Source organism: Sebastes fasciatus, chromosome 1 (genome assembly GCF_043250625.1).
Source record: "Sebastes fasciatus isolate fSebFas1 chromosome 1, fSebFas1.pri, whole genome shotgun sequence".
Classification (NCBI taxonomy): domain Eukaryota; kingdom Metazoa; phylum Chordata; class Actinopteri; order Perciformes; family Sebastidae; genus Sebastes; species Sebastes fasciatus.
Window position 1 is genome coordinate 15,067,747 of NC_133795.1, and position 24,335 is coordinate 15,092,081.

Here is a 24,335-nt window from a genome sequence, read left to right on the forward strand (position 1 = left end):
AAATGTGTTGCTAAATACTACCAATGGATCTGTTCTATACAAGTGTGTCAGTAAGACATGACAGTGTGACAGTGAGCCAGTATGGACAATACCAGGACCCAAAAACTGAAGCAGCTAAATGGTATTCAGCCATCATTCATTGTATTATTTTTACCTGTGCTTCTCCTACTGTGGCATGTCAAAAATGTGAAAAAAACATATACAAAGGGTATAAATGAAACTCAACAATGCAAACATTACTCTTTATTTTCTTCCACAGGGTTAACTTTCACAGATTTATCAACAGCAATATAACACATTATTATTAGGTCCGCTTAAACTAATTTAACTGATAAATAAAAAAAAAAAAGAGGCACACAAGGTAACATGATTGTGGTCTGTATATACAACTAGACACAGTCTTTACTGCTGCTGGATTTTTTCAAACTCAGGTCCATGTCTTCTTTTATTTCAAGTCTGACTTTCCATGGGTCCAATGGTGCACATCACAATAAATAAAGACATAAATAGATCACTGTGAGAGACCAGTCATTGTGTAACTGTTTTCTGAATTTGCAGTAATTTGCTCTCATTCTAAAATGATCTACCATCAAATGCTTGTTTGAATGGAAGACTTGATTGTGAATCACATATTGGCAGTGTTTTGGATACAGTTCACCTCACAGTTGAAATTGTACCGAGGTTAGTGTCATCTGCGGTCTCAAACACATGTGCACCGACACTGATAAAAATTCTACTCAGTATATTTAAATTTCAATTGAACACGTTAATAGCTGCCAAGCATCAAGACTCTGCTTTTGTTAAATTTGCTACTTTATAACTAATGTGAGTAAGTTAATATCTAGTTTCAACTAGTTGATTTAGTCCATTAGTAATTCAAGTTAACTGGCAGAGCCACAGACACGTGTTAAGTATAAAAACAAGACAAAAGTACATGATAAAGAGGACAAAAGTGGGATCTTAAATTCAAGCAGCTCAAGTTCATCAACATGGTGACACAATCAAGGCACCATTATACACAAAATATAGTTAAAAAAGGATATGTTGCTAATTTACATTATTTTACAATGAATTGATTTCCTTCATACAGCTAGGTGAAAAGGAGCACTTTATTCCTCATCTATCAAACTGCAAAAAGTTACCTTCTCTGTCTTGAGCACATCCTCACACTAATATTATACTAATATAATATTAGTAATTTAGCAATGTTTTTGGCTAAAGATCTAATGCAGCACTATGTTGTATGATTAAGTACCTAAAGCAGTTTACTTGACGGCTTTACATGTGACCAATATGAAATAAATCATAATTCATTTGAGATTAACTTCAACAATGACAAATGTTAGTTACATGTGAGAAGTTTCTTTAAAAGCATTCACATTTCTCACAATCTGAGAACAATGTGCAATTCTGTGTTAGAACTCCTGCTACTATATCTCCACCCTGTATGTAATGACGCAGAAACTCTGTGCTGATTAGAGCTGGGTATCGGTACTTAATGCCTGGTATCGACCGAAATAACCCAGTGCCAAGTAGTATCGAAACTTCTCCAGTCAAAAGATACCTGCATTCGATCCTTTTTGTAACCAGATCTAGAAAAAAAAATGTGATGTGTGATTGGCCCACTACCGCAGCAGCTACACCACATAGTCTGTGATGTGGTGAAGTGGAGCGTGGTGTATTTGATGGAGTTGGCAGTTCAGCGTGTCAATATGTCACCAAAACATTTGAAATTATGGCTATACTACACGCCTGTGGTGTCTGATAAAAATAAATGCAGTGGTTGTGGCATTTTACGCAACTGAATACTTCCATTCAAATGATGGGTATCGAATGAAGTAGAAGAAGAGGTAGTACTCTATTGGTATCGGTATCATTTTAAGGGTACTGGTACTGGTAAATTTATCATCATTTTGTAAACAATATCCAGCCCTAATGCTGATGATATCTGTTTTTTGAGAAACTGAATGACCAGTTTTGAGCTGGCAGATTTACAGCTCCTTAGACACCTTGTTCACAAACAACAGTCACAGGTTAAAACAGCGCTCTGTAACATTTACAGTAACTAGCATTCAGTTCAATTTGTAACTGTTAGTAACAAACAACATACAGAGAGTGGACAAAAACAACGGGTAACCTTTACAGATGTGCCATTTTGTGACCAATTTTGCTGTGACTGTCAGAGAGGTGTTTGATTCAACTTTGGCCACCAAAGTGTTATCATTGTACTAGATTGCAGTAAGACATTCCAGTTTTTTCATCCTCCCTTTATATGCCCACATACAGGCAGGCAGACAGGGAAACAGGAATCATGAAAAAAAGTGTTTTTTATGGGCATAAACAGTTAATTTGACTTGATTTTCTGTCCACTTCTTCTCTTTGGTTTATTGGGAATGAATGCAGTTGCAGCCTGACTTGACATGTTCAGTTTGCGGTCCAAGGTGGTCTTTGGTTTACACTTGACTTACAAAGTGAGCGCCATCATCTACCCAGTGCCCTTGGGTGTCATCTCCAACTCTTAAAGCCTTTCTTTGGATAACCTGAATGTTGGCAAAAGAAAAAGGAAACAATACGTTTAGAACCATGATTAAGATACATATATTTAATTTGGTAGCATGCAAATTTATCTGCAGCTTATTCTCATTCTTACAATAAAGGCTGACGATTTGGTGTTTGGTTTTATATACACGGTCTTCTGTAGCATCCTGAGTTTGTCATTCATATTCTGCTGCGGGTACTAACTGTTCAGGACTCCAGGTCTAAATTCTACATGATTTACACTTTATGTAAGTGAATAACAATGACCAACACAACTCCTCACTTTCACTGGTATATTCAACAGTTTGCCATTATTGTAAAAAAACTAAAAAAACTAAAAACACAAACTAACAACAACAAAAATCTTCTGCATCCAGCTGGACTTAAACAGAAATATATATACATATATATTAATATTATTATATTTTAATACAAGATAACCTGAGCAGAGATGTAGAGGTGCTGCCTCAATGTGAAATATGTCCTTTTGTTTCAGTGTCTTCTGGCGTGATATCAAAATATATATTATAAACAAAAATCAATAAAAAAACAAAACACCCATTTATCAGGTCAATCAAGAAATCAAAAATAGCAGGTTTCTGGTCAAACAGGCCAATTTCCAAAATAGTACTTAATCCTAAATTTCTTTTCTTTTCCAGCAGCTTTGGCATGTAACAAGCTGTGATTTCCAAGTATTATTCATTCATTAAAATGTCAGGTACACTGTGAAAATGTGATGAAAAAAATCGATCACGTATTGTAGGTGTATCGTCGGTGGATGAGCAAAAATAACTTCCTGGCCTTAACTACTAAGTAAGTAAGTCAATTACTTGCTTAACACCACTTGTTGCAGTAATGATGACTGACAGATTGTTAAACATGTGCCAAAATACTTTTGTCTGCTTACCTGTTCGTGGTACTTCTGATTTTGGTGGAAGGTCGCCTCCCGAGCGGATATGTTTTTAACTCTGACTGCTCCCTGTCTGTCAAGCGAGCGGGACCTGGGGGATTTGAGCTGACTGCGCCGGTGCCATGACTTGAGCTGTTCGTTCACTACTTGTTGTGGGAGGCCACTGGGGCGGTAGTGTGGATGGTCCCATTGAGCCGGGGAGGGGGAGAGTCTGATATCAGGAGGTAAAGGCCTCTGTGCTCTCTGGTGGGGCACAGCAGCGTCTTTGTAGTAATACTCATATCTGTTGGGAGAACAGGGAGTCTGCTGGACGTAATAGCTCCGTGCCAAGTCCAGCTCAGGTTGGTACACCACTTCTTCATTGTAATAGGCTTTGGGAAAACTGGGGCTGGACTGGTTCCTGGGATTATGGTAAAAGCCAGTGCGTGGGAAGGCTTGAGGTCCATAGCTGCCAACTGGGCTAGAGTGCTGGAATGCAGACGGATATTGTTTGGGCGAATCACAGGGAAACTCCTGACAGGGTGAGCTGTTGTAAGATGTAAACGAGTGTTCAGAGTTGCTATCCTCAGAGTTAACATGGTTTCCATAGTTCACCACAGGGGGAGGTGTCGCTGGTAAAGTTATCGCATATTCTGTCAGTCGCCTCCTTGGACCTCTGGGGCGACCACGGTCCTTTTCATATGAAGATTCAGGGTTGGATACCCTATACAAATAGCAAGAGCATTAGTATGGCTACTCAGCAAACAAACTCAACTTTTAAATGTTCATCTCACAGTCACTGACTTAAAGGGATAGGTCGGGTGTTTTGAAGTGGGGTTGTATGAGGTACTTATCCATAGTCAGTGTATTGTCCCGTTTAAAAAAAATTATGTCACTGCAGTTTGCAGTTAATCACAGGTTCACTATAGGTGTGCTGCAGACATACAGTACAGTAGATGTATTTGAGGTGTGACTACCTGAGAGAGAGTTGTCTGTGCACTCGCATCTCTGGCGTGGAAGGCGTGCTGTTCGACTGGGAGCGTCCGAGCTTCAGATGGGCAGCAAAGCAAGCCTCCAACGGTGGCAACAATTCACTTTTGGCTGGACTGCTGAACACACAAAATGACAGCATAAGAAATACATTATGTTTTGTTTCTCAGTTTGTGCTTTTATGCATCAAAAATCTTTAAGGGTTTTAACATTTTCCCAAAATCATTCCTGTATTGCCTCTGACATACTGTGGCTGAGATGATCATTAGCAATTATATGTAAATGTGCACAACATTAATCCGTTACACTGAAAAAAGATTAAAAGACTTATGTAATAAATAGTTTTTATTACAGCAATCGACTACTGGACAATAAAGCCTGAATTCTACCTCTGCGCCAAAGTGCCATTATAAATCAGAAGGATTCATAGTTCTGTGTTCGTTATAGCACCACAGCAAAAGCAGATGGCAGTGTTGCACATTCATGAACATCATTGACATCTACTTTGCAATACAAGGGGGTTTGCATGATAAATTACTTTGCTAAATGGGTTTTTGTCCAGCATTATTGAAAAGAAAAACTGTCTTCATCCTGCTGCATGTCGTCTTCACTCTCAACAAACACAACCAACAAGGAAATGCAAAGCAGCCCAAGTACACAAATCAATCAGGAGCAGTGTCTACAAAGCCTAGACGTATAATAACATTCTTGAAAGGGTGCACAATGTTTTGTTAAAGGCAGAAGTGGAGCATTAAGTATTCACATCAATCAACTTCTTCTTTCCCAAACCAAGTCCATTTCACTAACAGGGATAATGTTGTCTCTCTCTTTGTCTGTCACCTTTCTGTGTGAATGATGTGCTTGAGATTGCTTCTTGTGTGTTTGTGTAGTCTGTCCACTTTCTAGGTCGCATGGTGGACAGGAGGTCATGTTCTACCTGTTTGGCGACACCTGGAAGCTACTCGACATCCTCCTGGATCCAATTTTTTCATATATGCTCACATTATATGTATCAATTTTGTCATATGGAGCATCTGTTGTATTTTCATTATGTTGTTACTCTGTACACACATCTATTGCACGTCTGTTCGTCCTGGGAGACGGGATCCCTGCTCTTCCTGAGGTTTCTTCCTTTTTTCCCCCTTTTATATTGGGCTATAAGAATAAAACTGACTCGACAAGCTTGTTAATGCTGCCAGTTGCCACACAATCTGAATTTCATACAGCTTACTACAATCCAAGTAACATGAACCACACTTTGTTTTCCCCCCCAGTACTAAAAAGGTGATGAACAGGAAAACAGTCCTGATGGATGGTCTGTGTTACCTTGTCTTGCTGGAGGAGCGCGACTTCTTGCTCTTCTGGTAAGGTTTGTCGAGACTGGATTCCGACCACGGGGAGTGCTGGATGGGAGGAAGGTCACATATGGGGCTCGAGCTAAAACTCGAGTCAAGGCTCGGATGGGGAGACTGGATTGGAGTCAGCGGCAGGTTCCGTGGATCCACAGATGGAGACAAGTAGGAGCCGTTCGAGAAGGACTGTGAGGACAGAGGAGGACGCTGGGGAGAATCGGTCTCTCCTGGATCGGGGAGTCCTGAGGACAGCTGTGAAGACTGACTTATCACTTCTAGGGGGGAAAAAAAGAAATGATGTAGTGTATGCTACCTGCAGAAAGTTATTTAGTGTTGATCTTTATGTATTCTTTGAGGGAACATCTTTTATTAAGAGAAACAATGAGCACTGCAGTATTCAAGATCAATGTTTACTGGACTCTGCTCACATTTCCACATGTCTCATGGTTAACGGTTGTGTAATGGTTGTGGTTGTGCAAACTTTTTTTTAGCTTTTAAACTGCATAAAGTACGTCTTGCTCTAACTTTTAACACTAGAATTTCAGGTAAGTCTTACCTTCATCTTGAACTACAGAATCAGACAGAGAGCTGTCGTCAGATGTACCCAGATCTGAAAAACAGAAAAAAGACAAAAGACTTTGACTCACATGTGAAGTATCAAATGATGCATTTCTACAAATCTATGAAAATCCAAGGACTGTTAAATTAAGAATTATTCATTTATGACATGAGTATCTATTAACTCCCTGCACAGGTGATTATGAAAGGAATTTGATGGCAATCTATCTTCTGGTCTGGCCAGGCGCCTCTCACCGTGTTGTGCAATATTAAAAGCAGGGAGTGGTGATGATCGACCGTGCTCCAGTCGTAGCTGAAAGGCCGACTCTTGCAGCCGTTTGACTTTCTTCTCCTCTCTCTTGCACTGCTGTATCCGGCTCTTTCTGACAGCCTTACTCAGGTGATCCTCCTCACAGAGCCTGCGTGCTGCCTCATATATCTTCATCTGAAGTGACAATTCGGCATCCACCAAACTCAGTTCTGACTCCTGAAAATGGTGGGGTGACGAGAGAGAGAGAGAGAGAACAGTTTGACCCTTGAAACATTGTATGTCCTTTAAAAATTACATTATTCAGTCTTGTGGTCTCTAAATGCTGCTTTTACCTCTGCTCCTCGAGGGAAGCTTTGATCGTCGAATTTAAACGCAGCTCCAATACGTCTGCGAATCTGCGGAGGCTTCTCTCCTGGCAGCAGAGGGTAATCATCTGGCAGTCGGCCTGTCAACTCCTAAACCACACAGAAAAATATTACAAATCCAAATGTCCCCAAAGCAACACTTAAACATGACCAAAAGTTTATTTTTTTGAAGACAGATTCTGGCTTTGTGAAATAGTTAATCAAAATAAAGACATCTTTTATCGTTTATTTGAAGAAATAAACAGAAAGGAATAAGTAGCGTTTGAAAAGATGCTAATAAATGCTAATTAATCCTTTCAGTTTAGTTCAAATAAAGACACACACATCTTCGGAGTTATTCAATCATGACTGTGGCATTTTTAAATGATGTACAAGCATCTCATTCCCCTCTCTTCACATGTTGAGGCATATAGGTTCAAGGAATCTGTTGCACAATTCTGCATTTGCAGAGATTTGCTTTCACAACACATTCTTTGGGTGTCATTTTCTCACTGTATCGAGTAACCGTGTCCAAACCAAACCCAGAGCACGACAACACGCTGTTAGTGATTTAATTAAAGGAGAGTGATTAAAACTGTTACTTTGAGTCACTCCTAACCAGCCAGCTTTGCAGACAGACAAACACGTAAGCACTGTCAATGAGCTTACATGTTCTTTTGTCACTAAGAGAAGGGAGAGGCATCATGTCTCCCATTAGTTCACCTGAGCATGTCCCAACAGGAGTGCCCAGCCCGAGTGTCAACAGGAAAGAATGATCAGTCCTGGGATTTTACCCTGGAGCACCGACGCATGGCAGAAAAACTCCCAGAGGAATATGTGTCCAGTAAATCGAAATGACTCAATGTGGCAATCTTTATTTGATAATTCACAGTGGGGTGACGTGACAAAAGTTCCATGCGTGATGCAAATCCAGGCTGTCATGGGAACATTGAAATTGCTTTGGCCAACTGAACCACCAGGATACCTCTTCAAAGGCTATGATACATCTCATTGCAGCCACATTGCGTGGTTTAATTTCACTACACAATGTATCTGAAAGAAAAGGGATGATGTTTGTATTCTGCTCGTTGGTAAGACCTAAAATAATAACGTCACAAAAGGACAGGAGGATGGATTAAAAGACCTTTTGTTTCCTCTCAGTAGACTGTGACTGGATATCACCACTGTGACATTAAAGCTAGGGGTCGGTAATCTTGTGAAATCAGCAAGAGTACGCTAGATATATAAAATTATCCAACCAAAAAACCTGATCCCAGTGTTGCCAACCATTTTCTAATGAAAGTAGCTAGCAGCACTAGCTCCAAAAGTCCTTAAATCTAGAGAGCAAGTCGAACAGTCGGCAACACTGACAGTCCGTCTGTTCAGGCCTCCCTCCAAAGCCACTCGCCCAAAATTATCATTATGAACGTGAACAACAAACATGGCTACTGTTAGTATGCACAGCTGTCAAGCTAGCAACTTGTGGAAGACTCCAGTGACGCGCAATGGGTGCGGGCCGAATGAAAGGATTGGACGAGTTTATTACAGTCCTGCGACAGCCACAGATACTGGATTTTTTTCTTTATTTGGTCAGAGCATTTGATTTATTGATTGCTGTCGGGAGGTAAGAATTTCAACAAATATAACAAAATGTTTTTGAACAACACTACCAACCCCAGCTTTAAAGTCATTTTGAAGCTAATGCAGACAAATTTGAAAATGCATCTATTTGTTTGACACCTAAGTCGATGTTTTTGAACCACTGAAATTCTAAATCTGTTCAAATCTGCTAAAAAAAAAACAACAACCTCAAAGCAAAAAGTATGGACACAAAACTTTGACCCAAACGGCATTTTCGAATTCATCCACATTAGTGCAGAATGTACCCTCTTGCAGGTTACTTTGTTAACCTGCAGTAAAGTGCGTCATCAAACATCCTGCACTAAACTACTCCACCTATTTTATAAAAGCCACTGAATCACGTGCAAAATGGCAAGTACACTTTGTAGAAGCTTGCCTCATTGCGTAACAATTTTTGTCTAGGTCTGGGTTACTAAAAACCTAAGATTTTAATGAGCTTAGATTCTCATGAATATGTGACTCATTTGTTCTGAGTGTAAACTGTTGGCCTGCTGACTTGTAGATTACTTTTACTTACAGCTTCTCGGATGCAGAGTTTCTTCAGCTCCAGTACGCAGAGCTCCAGTCGCTCTTGTAGAGCCTGGTGTTTGAGCTTCATGGCCCGTGTGTGCGTGGTCACATCCTTCGTATGTGTCATTGGGCTGTCAGAGCCTGCGTAATGCAACAGGAAAGAAGCATATGGACTTATTAGAGATTATGTGACTCAAGACATGAGACCATAACTACGTGGAAATCAAAATAGAAAAGAGCAAAGACTAAACTTAAAGCAGTGGCATATTTAATTCCCAAGGGAAATACATAAAAATCTGTAAAAGCAAATTCAATTTCAGCTAATTATTACTTTCAATATCATTTAGTCTATAAACATAAAATATTGTATAAATATTTAACAGATATTGACTGATTAAATAATCGATCAAATGTTTGGACACAAAAGCATATATACAAACACAGTACAAATACAGAGTTTACAGTTTCATAGGTACAACTACAGTAGCTGCATCCTGTGCAATCTAATTCAGGAGCCATGCAGTAAACGCTCCCTTTTATGAAGCTCATCATGTTCAGTTTTTGTTGACATTGTCACAGAGATGTTGACTCACATCTGTCGTCATTTTGAAGACTGTCGGTTTTGGTGCGGTTGAATTGCATTGTATTCTACTGAAAGGCGCTTTAGTATCAATTGGCAACTCAGCAAACATATGTGCATAATGCATGTAAACAAATACTTATGTTTAACCCCAATGAAAACAAATCAAATGTGCAGGATAAAAGGGTCTAAGTCCATGAAAGTGATATTTCAGCTAATGTTGCTAATTTATCAGTCATACATGTCATGTTTGAGAAATAACACAAAGTTAAAAGAAAAAATGAATTCCCTAATATTCAATGTCCTTCATGTTGACGGTGATCTTTGCCATTAGCCAACTCTTGTCTGTTCTATTTTATTTTAATTTATGTGTTTTACTTTGTTTTCTGTTGCCTGGTAACTATTCTGGCATGCTCATATCATGGTGCCCTTACCATTATCATACTGCTTCAGATTAAATCTCGAGGTCACTACGAACAACACAATGGTTACATTCAACAGAACGTACCTTTCGTTTTTATCGTTGTTTTCTTTAGTGGCATGCAGAATGACTGGCAGGAGCTTCGTAACTATAAACAACGAGCAAGTGTTCGACCGGTGCTGTCTGAAGCCTTGGTGACTAATGACATTAAGATTAGTCTCAGGACTTTGGGAGTGGCTTCAGGCAAAGTGCATTGAGAGTCACATACCTTCAGAGATTATTAACAGAATCCCTGCAGGTACTGACAAACATCTGAGGTGCGACAGGAAAGAAGTGTGACAGCACTACAATAGGGCAGAGAATTCCTCCTCGTAGAGTGACAATCCCCCTATTCTTTGCATGTTGACACTTTTTCATTGTATAGGCTAGACATCACGTGGCTCAATTAAGGCGCAAGGAATGTCAGAAAGGCCAGAACTAATCAGTGCACACTGCCGGGCATAGCAAAACAGGACTGCCAGAGTTTGGTGTTAAATCTATGGTATTGTTACCATGATGGGACTGAGGGAATAATGTAGACGACCACATTATGTGATGAAGTCGACTGTGGCAACCCCCAAAATACGGATCGATTTACAAAATACAAAGAGTGAAAAATTCTGTTTTTCTGTACAATAATGAAATTAATTTGTATAAATGAAGTAGGATTATTATTATTAGTAGTATTTTTTTCTTCTTCTGATTTATTATATCTTTAATGTTTTGTTATTTATCTAAATTGTTACGCCTGCTGATAAAAGTTGTGTGTTTTGTGTTTATCACAATGCATCGGTTTGATTTGGTGTTTTGTTTTGTGTTCAATGTTTTGTTTGTGGGAAATGAAAGATGCCAGGTTTTGACAGCAGAGAAGAATGAACGGAATAAAAAAATAACTGTCCCTCGGTATAGACAATTATTCAGTGCTCTTTTAATCTGGATCATTTGTGTTGCGTCCTCCATGTTTTGCAGGGGGATACAGGGAATAATTAGGCAGCAAGTCACAATGGACCACATGCATTTTAGTCCCTGCCTGAGTTTTCACTGACAACTTGTTTTCTTTATCAAAGTAGATGTGGTGTGTGCTGAACTGGGGAGTTGTTTTAAGAGTGTAGATCATTTCAATGAGAACATTTTTAACATCTCTGCTGCCAAGAGAATTATAGCAGTAGTTGTTAACGCCATGTAATCCGCTATAACTGTGTTATTCTCTGAAAGGATGTCATCTTGCTAAATAATGGGTGAAGCACAAGCGTGACGGATTTAATAAATGATCTTGCAATAAAAGAGGTGAACTGTGTCAGAAGAAGATTTATGTTACAAACTGGGTTTTAATTTAACAGCGGTGAAGTAGAGAATGAGTAGGTAGACGTAAATTATGTTTTTTTTACAGAAAGACATCAACATCAAAAGGTAGTAGGTATTTTTTTTTATTTGCCTTCTGTATGAGATCATTTGAAAGCAGGTGCTGTGATAAGATTACCACAGGCTGGACTAAGGTGTGTACTGTACCAGCAAGTGTCTACCGGCTGAAAGAACTTGATGCTTTGCTTTTTAAATCAATGTGTGTAAATCAAGGGTGCAAGTAGTCTCACACAACAGTATTAATTTCAAGTCTTGAATACTCAAAGAACATTTTGATAAGAAATTGTTCAAACTTCTGAAACAAAGCAATCTTCAATTAAATCCACTTTCTGTTTTCACATTAGTTAATGCAATTCAATAAAGCTGCCCATAGTCCGTCAGACACGTTTGGACAACCAGCCGAAGACAATCTGCAGTGCAGTTTGTTTTTTACTAATTTCAGGTCTCATGATGCCGGCCATCGTCACTGATGTAGATTTCTAAGAAAGAAGATTTAATACAGCCAAACACCAAACCTTGCTGCAGTGAAATGCACTGACCGTAAATGATCACATATATCATGTGTACTATTGCAAGTTGTTTTATTCTGAGACTAAATGTATGGAGAAATATTTTTAAATGTAGCCTTGATGATCAAATGTAGTTATGTTATGTTGCAGTGGCGTTAGTTTGTTCTACATGGTTGAGAGACTTTAGAGCCTGATATATACTGCATGAAGGTGCATTCCTTCATTTAAAACAAAAATGTTTGTGACTTTGACAGTTGTGCGCTACTCCATATTTCAAGTTTGTGATACACAAAATGTCTTACCTGAATGAAGGATGATGCCGCTGTCAGTGTCACTGATCTCTCCGGTGCCCTCCATGTCAGTGGATCAACTTCCTGTTGCTGTTCTTCAGTGGATAATGTTGACACTCACCATTTCCTGTAAAGTATTATTTCAGCTTTAGCATCAATCACAGTTTTCAAGCTTTTTCAAGTCTACATCAACCTAAGTTTCCAAAAAGTCTGCAAGATCTTAAAAATGTTCACACCTGAACAGCTGTTTGAATAACTTTTGGGTGTAATATGAGGGCAAACACAAAAGGCAAATTCCATCAAGAAAACTAACATATTAATGAGAAAAAAATACTTAATAGTCCACATTGTTTTTCTGTCATTTCATGAAGGTATTATTGTCTTCTGTACAGCTTCAAAAGACCAAGCAGATCAGATTCAAACTGTGACAATATAGCCCAGAAAGCGACAGTGATTAAGCCTGCAGCAGCTGGGAGTCAAAACACCTGAATATAAAACAGGATTACAAGCAATTATCATTAGGCTACAAAGATGAGCCACAGATGTACTAGTCAAAGTCTAAAACCGAATCTAAAGCCAAACAGCATTAACACAAGCTTTCCAAAGACTGCACATTACTTAATCTAGTGACCCATTGATGGAGTGATTCAGGTGTGACTTGCCTTCTTGACCCTACAGTCAGGTGTAGTCATAGTCTCCCACAGCGTGAATACACATGCACGCTGCCAGGTCTAGGGCGTTTCCTGTTTGTTACTCTCTGATGTCATATGATCGCCATCAACTCATTCCTTCAGATAACAGGCTCAGGACGTATGAGCCATATTTCCGGCTGGTGTCCAATAAAAACTGTGAAACTTTTTGGTTAGATTATTATCTAAGAGAATACGGGAATGTGGCACTGGTTGCATACCAACACAGAGGGAACGTTCGCTTCAGCTAGGGATAGGACGCTTCCCAGCAGTCACTGTTTTGAGGAACTGTAATTGTGGTGACGTCATGAGCAACATACAAGAGTTGTTTTCTATTACATGTTGGTCCATCCTCATGGTGACGTTAAGGGATCCATAAAATGTATCCCTTTATCATCGTGAACATGACACATCCTCCAAACAGCTCGCATGATTGTGAGTGACTCGAGTTTTCACTCCACCAAATCACAGATAATTGTCTGCTGTGTTTGCTTAATTAAGGTGGAACAGCTTGTGTACAGGACACTTGAATAACAACACAACCTTCAGTGCTGTTTCAGTTTGAAAAGTAACTGTAAACATCTGCTAGGTTTTGCAGAAATGTTCTGTACAATCTTTGATATCCACTGGTCCTTTTGGACAAACAACTGTTAATTACTACAAAAAAATACTTAACCATTTTATCAAACTTGGTAGGTATTGATTTGCATGCTGGTAAATGGGTCAACACACAATCCTACTTGAGCACAGGATGTCTTACTGTATATCTGCACACTATAAAACTACAAGCAGCAGTTGGTGTTCAACAATCACATCGCTGATCAATTTGATAAAAAAAAAATCTAAAAGCTACGGAAATAAACCCACTAGGGATGTAACTACTGAAAATCATTCATCCATTATCTGCAACCGCTGATCCTATTCAGGGTCGCGGGGGGAGGGGGTCCCAGCTGACATTGGGCGAAGGCAGGGTACACCCTGGACAGGTCGCCAGCCTATCACAGGGCTGACACAGAGTCAGACGACCATTCACGCTCACATTCACACCTACAGGCAATATAGAGTCAACTACTGATAATTTCCATTATTTATCAATAAATAATTTTCAGTAAAAGTCTAGAAAACGTCTGAAAATACTGAAAAGTACTCATCACATGTTCCCAGAGCCCACAGTGACGACTTCAAATAGCTTTTTTTTTTATCTGTTAAACAGTCCAAAATCCAAAGATATTTCATTTACAGTGATATACACAGAGAAAAGCAGCAAATCTTCACATCTGAAAGACTGGAATCATCACATATTTGCCATTTTTGCTAATTGAAAATTATTTTCAATTAACAAAATAGCTCAAGTTTTCAGAGTTCTGTTCGTGTTTTCAACTAACTGATCAATCAACTAATCGTTTCAGAACTAAAACACCAAAAATATGACAGTACTTTACATATCAAGTAGGTAATTGCATCCAACAATTGTACTTTAAATGCTGTCCAGTCATACTTCTTGGGGTTTTTGAGCTTTCAGATTCAGTTGAAGGTGTGTTAATCACTGAAATCCCCTGAAAGACTCTCATCCCTCCACCGCACAACAATGGAACCGAAACTACTGAAGTAGTTTGATGCACTGTAGATGTGCGGTATCTTGCCGTCAAAGTATACAATATGAACTGTTGACATGCATAGCAATCTGTAACATTTTTTTCTAATCAAATGTTGGACACACACACATACATACATACATATATGTTGGACATATTTTATCTGTGTCAAACATTTCTGTCGTGTGTTCTTTTAAATTTTTTATATCTGAATACACAAGTACACAAACTAGGCATTTCTTTGGGAAATCAAACACACACATACAAAACACAGGTAAGGAGTTGTCACTACCCTGAAGGTGCTAAGACACTGCACTGATCTACAAAACAGTAGCTGAAGGCATTTTCATCCCCAGTTATTTCAAGTCAAGTGTCAGTCTAAGTACCAGACAGAACAATCACACCACACACACTGACACAGTTTGTGTAAAAGCATGAATGTCTCAATATGAGATATTAACTCAACAATTCTATTAACCTGTTATTTAATCCAAATTAATTCACCCAGAGGACTCTAGATGAATTAAGTACATGAAACACTGCTAAATACACAATATATGAAAAATCGACTTACTTTATGAGAAACTTAGAAAAACTGTCAAAATCCAAAGAGTGAAAACTTTCCCTCAGAATTCCCAAACCTGAACGGAAATGCAGAAAACCAGAGCTGTGTAGAGTCTGGACAGGAATGAGAGACTCGCCCACTAAAGCGCTGCCTGCCTGCTGAAGAGGAGTGGCCACATTCAGACAGAGGGCTGAACACTTGAGTCAGTATCAGATAACTCAGCGCTCCCGTCTGAGCTTGAAACTGTGTCAACAACAATGACAAAGATACTGAGAAATTGCACTTCACTTCACCCTCTTATCAGCGCACTAATAGATGGGTGGTGGCGACCTGACCGAAACGTACCTGTGTCCCATGACAAAAGCACCGCTATAAAATTACTATAAAATGTAGACAGACAGATTATGACAAAGCTTGAGGGCCAGGAGAAACATATGAGCAACATCACTTCATACAATGTCAGTTTTAGAGCTGAAATGATTTGTCAATGAATCGATTAGTTGATTGTCAGAAAAATAATTGGCAATAATTTTGGTAATTGATTAACTGTGCAAAAACCTGCTGGTTTCAGCTTCTCAAATACATATTCTCAAATTGAATATCTTTGGGTTGTAAACATCAGCTTCCAATCTGGATATTTGTGATCGTGATTTATTTTTTTACTATGTTCTGACATTTTATGGACTAAACGATCGATTCATTTTACAAAGTATTCGACAGATTTAGAGCTGCAATGATTAATCGACTAGTTGTCAACTATTGAATTAATCACAGACTATTTTGATAATCAGTTTGAGTAATTTCTAAAGAAAGAGAAATCAAAATTCTCTGATTCCAGCTTCTTTAAATGTGAATATTGTCTGGTTTCTTTACTCCTCTATGACAGTAAATTGAATATATTTGAGTTGTGGACAAAACAAGACATTTGAGGACGTCATCTTGGGCTTTGGGAAACACTGATCAACATTTTTCCCCATTTTCTGACATTTTATTGACCAAACAACTAATCGATTAATCAAGAAAATATAGATTAAATCGACAATGAAAATAATCGTTAGTTGCAGTGACACCAATTTGCTGGTTCCAGCTTCTCAAATGTAACGATTTTCCGCGTTTCTCTATGTTGTATGATAGTAAATTATATATATTTTTCTATCTCCAATCTGGATATTTGTGATTGTAATTTTTCACCAAGTTCTGGCATTTTATGGACCAAACAATTAATCGATTAATTGACAAAATATCCGACAGATTAACCAATAATGGAAATATTCATTAGTTGCAGCACTAGTCAGTTTATCCACATGATGTTAGTAACAAACAGCAGTCAAAGAGTCTTGATCAACTCTTAAACTTTAATAATTTCTGGGTCCAGGTTTGTGGGACAACATGCAAGCTGTCTAGCCAAAAGTCATGCTTTCATCACAGGTAATAGATGACTGTATGACTGGGTAACTGACTGTCTATGACTCTCTCTGACTCGTCACCTTGTCTGTTTTCTTACACTAGACTGTCAGTGTCACATGCAGTTCAGCATACCTGGTCAATGCATTTCTACTGCCATCTCCTGGATGTTCAAAGGGCCAGTAAAAATGGATAACCAATTATGAACAACACATTTACTATCTTATATTTGCAGATAGCCTTCTAAACTGCGCCACTTCTCTTCTTACTTCCAGGCTATCAATGGAGAGGCCCCTTTGTGGCCTGCCATTTTTGCTTTGCTAAAAAGAGGGAAACACATGGTGGTGGTGGGATAGTCTGCATGATTTACAGAGACCCAGAGGCCGCACCTGCTCTCTAACTGCATGGCTGACATTCATTCTGAATCTCAATATTCATTTTGGCTTTCCAGGAATGTTGGTTCTCAGACATGCTGAGAAAAGGTCCAGCAATTCACAGACACTCAAGAATCAGATCTCAGATGACATGGCACCGAGGAAGCAGCAGATATTTGGTTCAGTAACTTCTACATTTAGGTTTCACAGTCTGAACACAACCGAGTGCATTTCACAGATGCCTTCACGTTTGGCATTGACAATGTAGTGAAATATTAAATCAGATTACTTGCATTATGCCGTATTCATTTGGCTATTTTAGCTGGCCAATATTATGTGCTGATATTGGCTTAACACAGATCAATGACAAGTTGACAACATATGTAGGCACTAGGGCTGCCCCTTCTTAGTCGATTAGTCGACTAATCGGTCATTTTGGTCTTAGTCAACTAAGATTTCTTTAGTTGGTTAATCGATATTTATGCTTTTTTTCATGCAGAATGACTTTTTCCTAAGAAACTTATGAGCACATCTCTGGTAAACACAAGATTTAAAGTGGTCCTTTTGTGTGATTCTTTGTGGAGAAACTCAACTAATCAATTAGTCGACAAAGTCGTTTGAGTGTTAGTCGACTAGGAATTAATTTGGTCAAGGACAGCCTTAGTAGGTACCAGCAATTCAAGGGAACCGTATCAAAAATAAAGTAAAGGAAATTAATATTGGCCAATTTATCATTATCAGATTTTTAATACTCTCAAATATCAATATTGGTAGCGATATTGGTAAAAACAATTTTGTTTCTGTCAGCCTATAACCTCTATATTAATATAGCCTATATATATTAATCTATAACAAATATTAATAATTGGAAAAGTTTCCACAACCAGTCATGACATGCTGCAAGCTAATGCATTAAGGGACCTTCAAACACTGAGGGGTCATATGTTTCTGAAGTGTTTTCCTCGATGGCTGCAGAGATCACACTATAAACTGGTTTCTCTTTAGGAACAACACAAGATACAAGTTAACATATCAATACTCTTTTAAATGATGTGATGTCAATGATGATTACTAGTGATGGCGAGATGAAGTTTCATGAAGCACTGAAGCTCTCCAGCAAATTAGTTTGTAAAAGGGTTCATTTCACAAGGCTTCATCTGGGCTTCATGTGCACACGAAACCACCTATCGGCCAAATAGTGTAAAACAGGTACATATACTCCAGATATGTGGCAGTGGTTTAACCGGGCACAGGGCAGTGAATGTGCTTGTGTAAGTATAGGAAAATGATAGATGGGAGACATTATTCGTTTTTAATTCAGGAATAATAAGTTCTCAACTGTATTTCGGCTTTGGGCATCTTTAATAGCGTCATTTGTCTAAAACGATACAAGCCTCGATCCGTTCTTCACAGAAAACTTCCTGGATTACTCGACACACCCTTCGAAGCCTCGGCACATCACGTAACATGACTAATGAATACAATGCTACTCAAATGAAAGTACAACAATAACAAAAGGTGCTGCAGAAACAAGTTTAAGTTACTTAAAGCCAAGATTATTCACTAACCTGTCCAAACCCTTCATGGGTATAGCATTTAATTTACTACTTTACCATCACCTTCAATAAAATACTGGACAGAATCATTCAAAGGACAAAATACACTCAGCTGCCAGTTTATTGGGTTTAGTAGCTAAAACTAATACAGTCTAACAGTCTTCAACTGAATGGTAATTTTGGAGGATGTAGTTTGTGGTGCTGTTGAATTGTACTGACAAGTGTTTCTAATATTTTGTCTACTCCATGTATATCAATGACAGTAGGCTAAATAACAGAAATACCTCTAAGTATATCACAATACAGTTCAACAGCTCTACAAACTACATCCTCTGAAATGACCATAACGTTCAACACCTCTAAAACAGTTTCAACAAAAAACAAACATTATAACCTTCATGAAGGTAGAATTTATTGCAGGATTGTTGTATAAGACTGCATTTGTTTTTGCTAGATGTACATAAAAAACTGCCAAATGTATAGTAGGTGTAAGGAAAGGCTGAAGGGAGGGATATCACCTACAACAAGCTACCAGCGACTGTATGGTTAACAGAATAAAAGAGCAGCAGCAGCAGCAGCGTCTTGTGTAAACAGGCAGCATACCAAGCAGTTTGATAACCTAAAATCAGACATAAGGGAAGTGAAGTCATGCAAATGAATAATCATCTCTTCTGTTCATGGGAAACTATAGTTAAAGAGGTTATACCATCACTAATACCAACAGTAATGTATTTGTGACACTTCAGAGTTAGAAGGAAATCAGTTTTATCACAATTTTCCAATTTTACAGCACCTGTGCAGTCAAGTCCATCATGCTTGATGTGAAGACTAGTTAAACAACTTCCCTCGATCCTGTTGTACAACACAGACACTCGTCCTGTGTTTAAGTAGCCAGTTGGTGGATGTCATGGGTAGTTTATATAAACCAAAAGGCCCCCAAGAGACAGAGAGAGAGCTTTGTGTAGGCACCACAGCAGCTGGCATAACAAATTCTTTAAATATTCTTGAGTCCTTTTGTAAGTGTACGGCTAGACTACCCTTGCCAGCGTGCAGAGCCATCAGCTGCCAGGGATCACACATTTTCCCCTCAGTATTTTGCAGCTTGGCTCTTCCACCAGGTGCTAATAGATCATTGTTATGCTTAAATCAAGGTGGTGTCATAAAAAAAGGTGCTATAAAGTTACACTAATGCACCACAAATCCTAACTTGAAAAGGCACACAAAGCAACTCTTGGAGCTGCTAGGTTCTTCCCCCACCTCTCTCTCTCTCTCTCTCTCTCTCTCTCTGCCTGCAGCCAGCTTTAGGTTTTTATGTTGCCTAAAGGCTCTAATTGACTATAATAAAGATGTGAAAAAAATACCGCACGTATCTCAAATGAGCAAGCGTGCAGAAGTGGTGCGTCTGATGTGGATTACTGAATTAGAAGTTTGTGCACCACCATGCAAATCAAGGTCTATTCTAAACTGCGGCCAAGCCCTAGATTGTGGCTGAGTCAACACGCTGAAACACATCAACACCATTACAGAGACAGACATTTATACCTAAAGCCAAGTAGCTTTTAAATTGGAAAAATCTGATCTGATGCTGTCTGTCTAATGTTTAAACTCCAAAGTCCAAAGTTTAATCTGACATATTTCGTATCTCTGGAAACTTTAGGCTCTCCACTAGAATTTAAAATAAAATGATAGTGGGTTTAAACAAAGTTTGGCTGCCCAGCTTGAGTTTGTAATGACTGTCCCACCTACAGGTCACTGAGGTTTTGGGGGGTTAAGCCACTTCTGTCCTCTTGCCCCCTGGTCAAAGCTCAGGAATGTGTAGACAGCGGAAATGTTTCAATGCACAGAAATTACAAACTAACTAATGGGACTACTGGGTCAGTGTATCTTTTGGTCATTGGATTTTCCTTTCACAAATGGATATTAAATAACCAAAATTTGTGGTTATTTGATTTTCGTTTTAAAAAACAAAAATTAATATTGAAATACAAGACGTTTTTCTTTATCGGGGTCAAAAAGGGATGAACTAAACTTAAAAAACGGGTTGATTTTCATTTTCTATTTCTAAAAACAAAAAATAAAATCACAAAAAACACCCCATTTTTCATATTCTGCGACCGGAAGTAACCATTTACAAAGTAAGAGCAGGTATGAGGACCGTGCTGTGTATGAGAAAAAAATAAGTACTGTGCTGCTGTGTAACTGAGGGTGATGGACACGGGTCGGTACGTAGTTTTTTGAAACAATAAAAGAGTGTGTCTCAGGGAAGAAGACAGTCATGTCACAGCGCCGTCCTCATACGCGCTTTTACTTTGTAAATGGCAACTTCCGGTTGCAGAATATGAAAAAACGGGGCATTTTTTCGTTTCTGTCTTCTAGTGATTTTATTTTTTGTTTTAGAAATAGAAAATGAAAATCCATTTTTTAAGTTTAGTTCATCCCTTTTTGACCCCTATAACGAAAAACGCCTGGTATTTCAATATTAATTTTTGTATTTTAAGACGAAAATCAAATGACCACAAGTTTTTGTTTTTTTAATATCTGTTTTATGAAAGGAAAATCCAATGACCAAAAGATACACTGACCCTACTGCTCTATAGAAAACTGTTAAAGACATTAAAGTAAAACAATATAATTAGGTTTCCAATATGTCTCCTATTAGGTAGGTAAAAACTACTATCATATAATTATAATACTGAGCATGCAAGACAGCATCAAATCCCCCTGTAACTTGAATGCCATTGTTCCTCCCGGTCTTTAAAATGCTTTGTTGAAAGAGGATGTTACTAATGTATAACTTCTCTGCTGGTCAGAGCAGTCAGATAACTTTATACAGTTTGGTTCTCCTTTACACAGAACTGATACATCCATAAAAAAGATCATGGGCTGTGCATGAAACCCAGGCTTTACAATAGGAAGAAAGAATAAAAGATGGATATAAACTGTGTCCTAAAATACCTCCATGTAAAGTTAAAACTACTGGGGGAAATGTATAATGGCTGCAATAACATAATATACAGTATAAAGCTATACGCATCTAATGTTGTATCTAATGTATTTTAAAACAAATTCTCAGGTCCATTCTTACTCTACCCTTCAATCTCTAGATCTTCATCCTCCTAAGTTCCTCACTAGTAGAGATCAATTTTCGATAAGATTTAGAGGAACCAAATAATGGAGCAGCTTTTCACATCTATCAATAAACTGTTGATCTGTCAAATGTTTCAAAAGTCGCTTAAATGGTCTTTTCATTGTTGTTTTGTAATTGCTTTTCCCCATGTTGTCCATGTATCTGTTTTTATGTTTTCCCACTCACAATGTTGTTTGGTTACGATTACCCAGAAGTCTTTATAGATATTTAAATCAATATCCTCCTCACAAACACTAACCATACACTTCCACACAACACACACACACACACCTGTCTTTTTTTTAATATATTTACTGTATTGTTATTGTTGTTATTATATAAATCTTGTTCTAATTGTTTGTTATCACTATTATGTAGTCATATTATTTCTTTATATTAATCTTGTCCTAATTGTTTGTTATCACTATTATGTAGTCATATTATTTCTTTATATTAATCTTGTCCTAATTGTTTGTTATCACTATTATGTAGTCATATTATTTCTTTATATTAATCTTGTCCTAATTGTTTGTTATCACTATTATGTAGTCATATTATTTCTTTATATTAATCTTGTCCTAATTGTTTATCACTATTATGTAGTCATATTATTTCTTTATATTAATCTTGTCCTAATTGTTTGTTATCACTATTATGTAGTCATAATATTTCTTTATATTAATCTTGTCCTAATTGTTTGTTATCACTATTATGTAGTCATATTATTTCTTTATATTAAGCATGTCCTAATTGTTTGTTATCACTATTATGTAGTCATATTATTTCTTTATATTAATCTTGTCCTAATTGTTTGTTATCACTATTATGTAGTCATATTATTTCTTTATATTAATCTTGTCCTAATTGTTTGTTATCACTATTATGTAGTCATATTATTTCTTTATATTAATCTTGTCCTAATTGTTTGTTATCACTATTATGTAGTCATATTATTTCTTTATATTAATCTTGTCCTAATTGTTTGTTATCACTATTATGTAGTCATATTATTTCTTTATATTAAGCATGTCCTAATTGTTTGTTATCACTATTATGTAGTCATATTATTTCTTTATATGAATCTTGTCTCTAGGTGGAGGCTTCAGATAAGCCCAGTGGGTTTTTTGCCTCTTCCTGCATTTTATATTATTCATTTATTTTTTTTGTTATGTTATATAGTCTTAAATTGTGCAAATAAAAGAAAGAAAGTAAGCTACAGCTGTGTACATGCAAGTAGATTTACACAATAAAGTCAAGTGGTACAACAAGTTTGACAAAAGTCTGGAGAGTTAAAGTGTCAGGTAAAGTTATAGAAAACTCTCTGGAGTAAAAACAAAGATGTCTTGTTGTGGTATTTATTCATCCTGCTAACTCATCTTCATAAAGCTGGAGGGCCTCAGCTCTGAAGAGTTCACTTAAATCAAAGTTTAGCTCAGTTGTGAGCTTCTCCCCAAACATTCAACTATTTACTCCCACATACTTACTTTTAAAAGGACCAATGACTTCAGCAGCGTTAATAAATAACATATAACACAAAGTCTGTGAAACAAAACTTAACAACTTCATCACTTTTTGCTCTTACCTTAGTAGCTAGCTGGTTAGCATCGTGCCTCATCTGTATCCATACAAACTGCTCTCCATCGGCTCTCCCAGATTTCAGCTGGATGTTTATTTCTATTAACACTTACTGACAAAAAGAGCAGAATAAACCAACACTCAAGTCCTCAAGTAAGGTCTCTGTGGTCTAAACGAGAGGAAACATTAAAATAACGCTTTAACTCCACCAGCCGTTACTTTAGTTGGAGAGAAGCTGAAACTTCTTTGAGCTCAGTAAAGTAGTGATGTGTTGGTCGCGAACGAGCCGGTTCAAAGAGCCGGCTCTTTTAAGCGAACGATAAGAGCCGGCTCCCGTCCGAGAAACGTTTTTTTTTTTTTTTTTTTTTTTTAATTAATTCTAGGCAGAATGATAGGATGATCTTCTCCACGCCACGTGCACTCCATGCACTGACGGTACATGTCCACAGGGGCGTTTTTTATCGCGACGCTTCCCAACATTGGATCGTTTGGAAACTTTCTTCTCTTATTTCACAAAAATAGTTCACTGAAATGTGTTTCTGAAAACATTTGAGGCGCGAAATAAGCCATGCAGTTGCTAAATCTGTCTTTATTTTGGATCAACAACGTTTATTTTAAAAGATTCTCGTTTTCCCCGCCTCTCGAAACTAGACAAGAGGCGGGGAAAACGAGAATCTTTTAAAATAAACGTTGTTGATCCAAAATAAAGACAAATTTAGCCACTGCATGGCTTATTTCTTGTGTCGGACGCCCGTGATTTACATAAAGTAGACTAGCCCTCAACTTTATGCAAATGAGGATCGGGCGTCGCGACGCTCCGTTTCTCGAATCGCGACGCCACGCTACCACAATGCATTGCGCGGCTGCTTACATAGACAATGAATGGGAAGCGTGGAAAGCACGGAGGCTGTGGACACGTACCATGACTGTGACTGAATGTGGTTTAATTGACGTCCGTGTGACCAATCAGGTGATGACAGACAAGGATCATACCATCAAGCAGGTAGGGGCGGGGGTGTGCGGCGCGCTGACAGTCTACAGGTACACAGCAGGAGGGAGAGGAGGAGAGAAAGAGAGAGAGGAGTGCGGTGCGCGAATAGCAGACAAGATGAGTGACAGTCGGAAACTAAGCCAAATGTCAAATTATGATATTCTA

General features: G+C 38.1%; 1 protein-coding gene across 5 annotated transcripts; it reads right to left on the minus strand.

Moving 5' to 3' along the window:
* Positions 1-227: 227 nt before the first annotated feature.
* Positions 228-23,325, minus strand: inavab (innate immunity activator b). Of its 5 annotated transcripts, none has more exons than XM_074631819.1 (10): positions 23,187-23,325; positions 12,307-12,421; positions 9,101-9,234; positions 6,931-7,053; positions 6,583-6,814; positions 6,326-6,379; positions 5,744-6,044; positions 4,405-4,533; positions 3,446-4,151; positions 228-2,540 (listed from the first exon to the last, which is right to left on the minus strand). In XM_074631819.1, exons 2-10 carry the CDS (start codon positions 12,359-12,361, stop codon positions 2,454-2,456), a joined length of 1,821 nt encoding a protein of 606 aa, XP_074487920.1. In that variant the 5' UTR covers positions 12,362-12,421; positions 23,187-23,325; the 3' UTR covers positions 228-2,453. The 5 variants fall into 5 exon arrangements, with proteins under 5 accessions (XP_074487920.1, XP_074487911.1, XP_074487928.1 ...); XM_074631810.1 differs by having other exon boundaries at positions 4,405-4,536; XM_074631827.1 differs by lacking the exon at positions 23,187-23,325 and adding an exon at positions 15,153-15,289.
* Between the last annotated feature and the right edge of the window lie 1,010 nt (positions 23,326-24,335).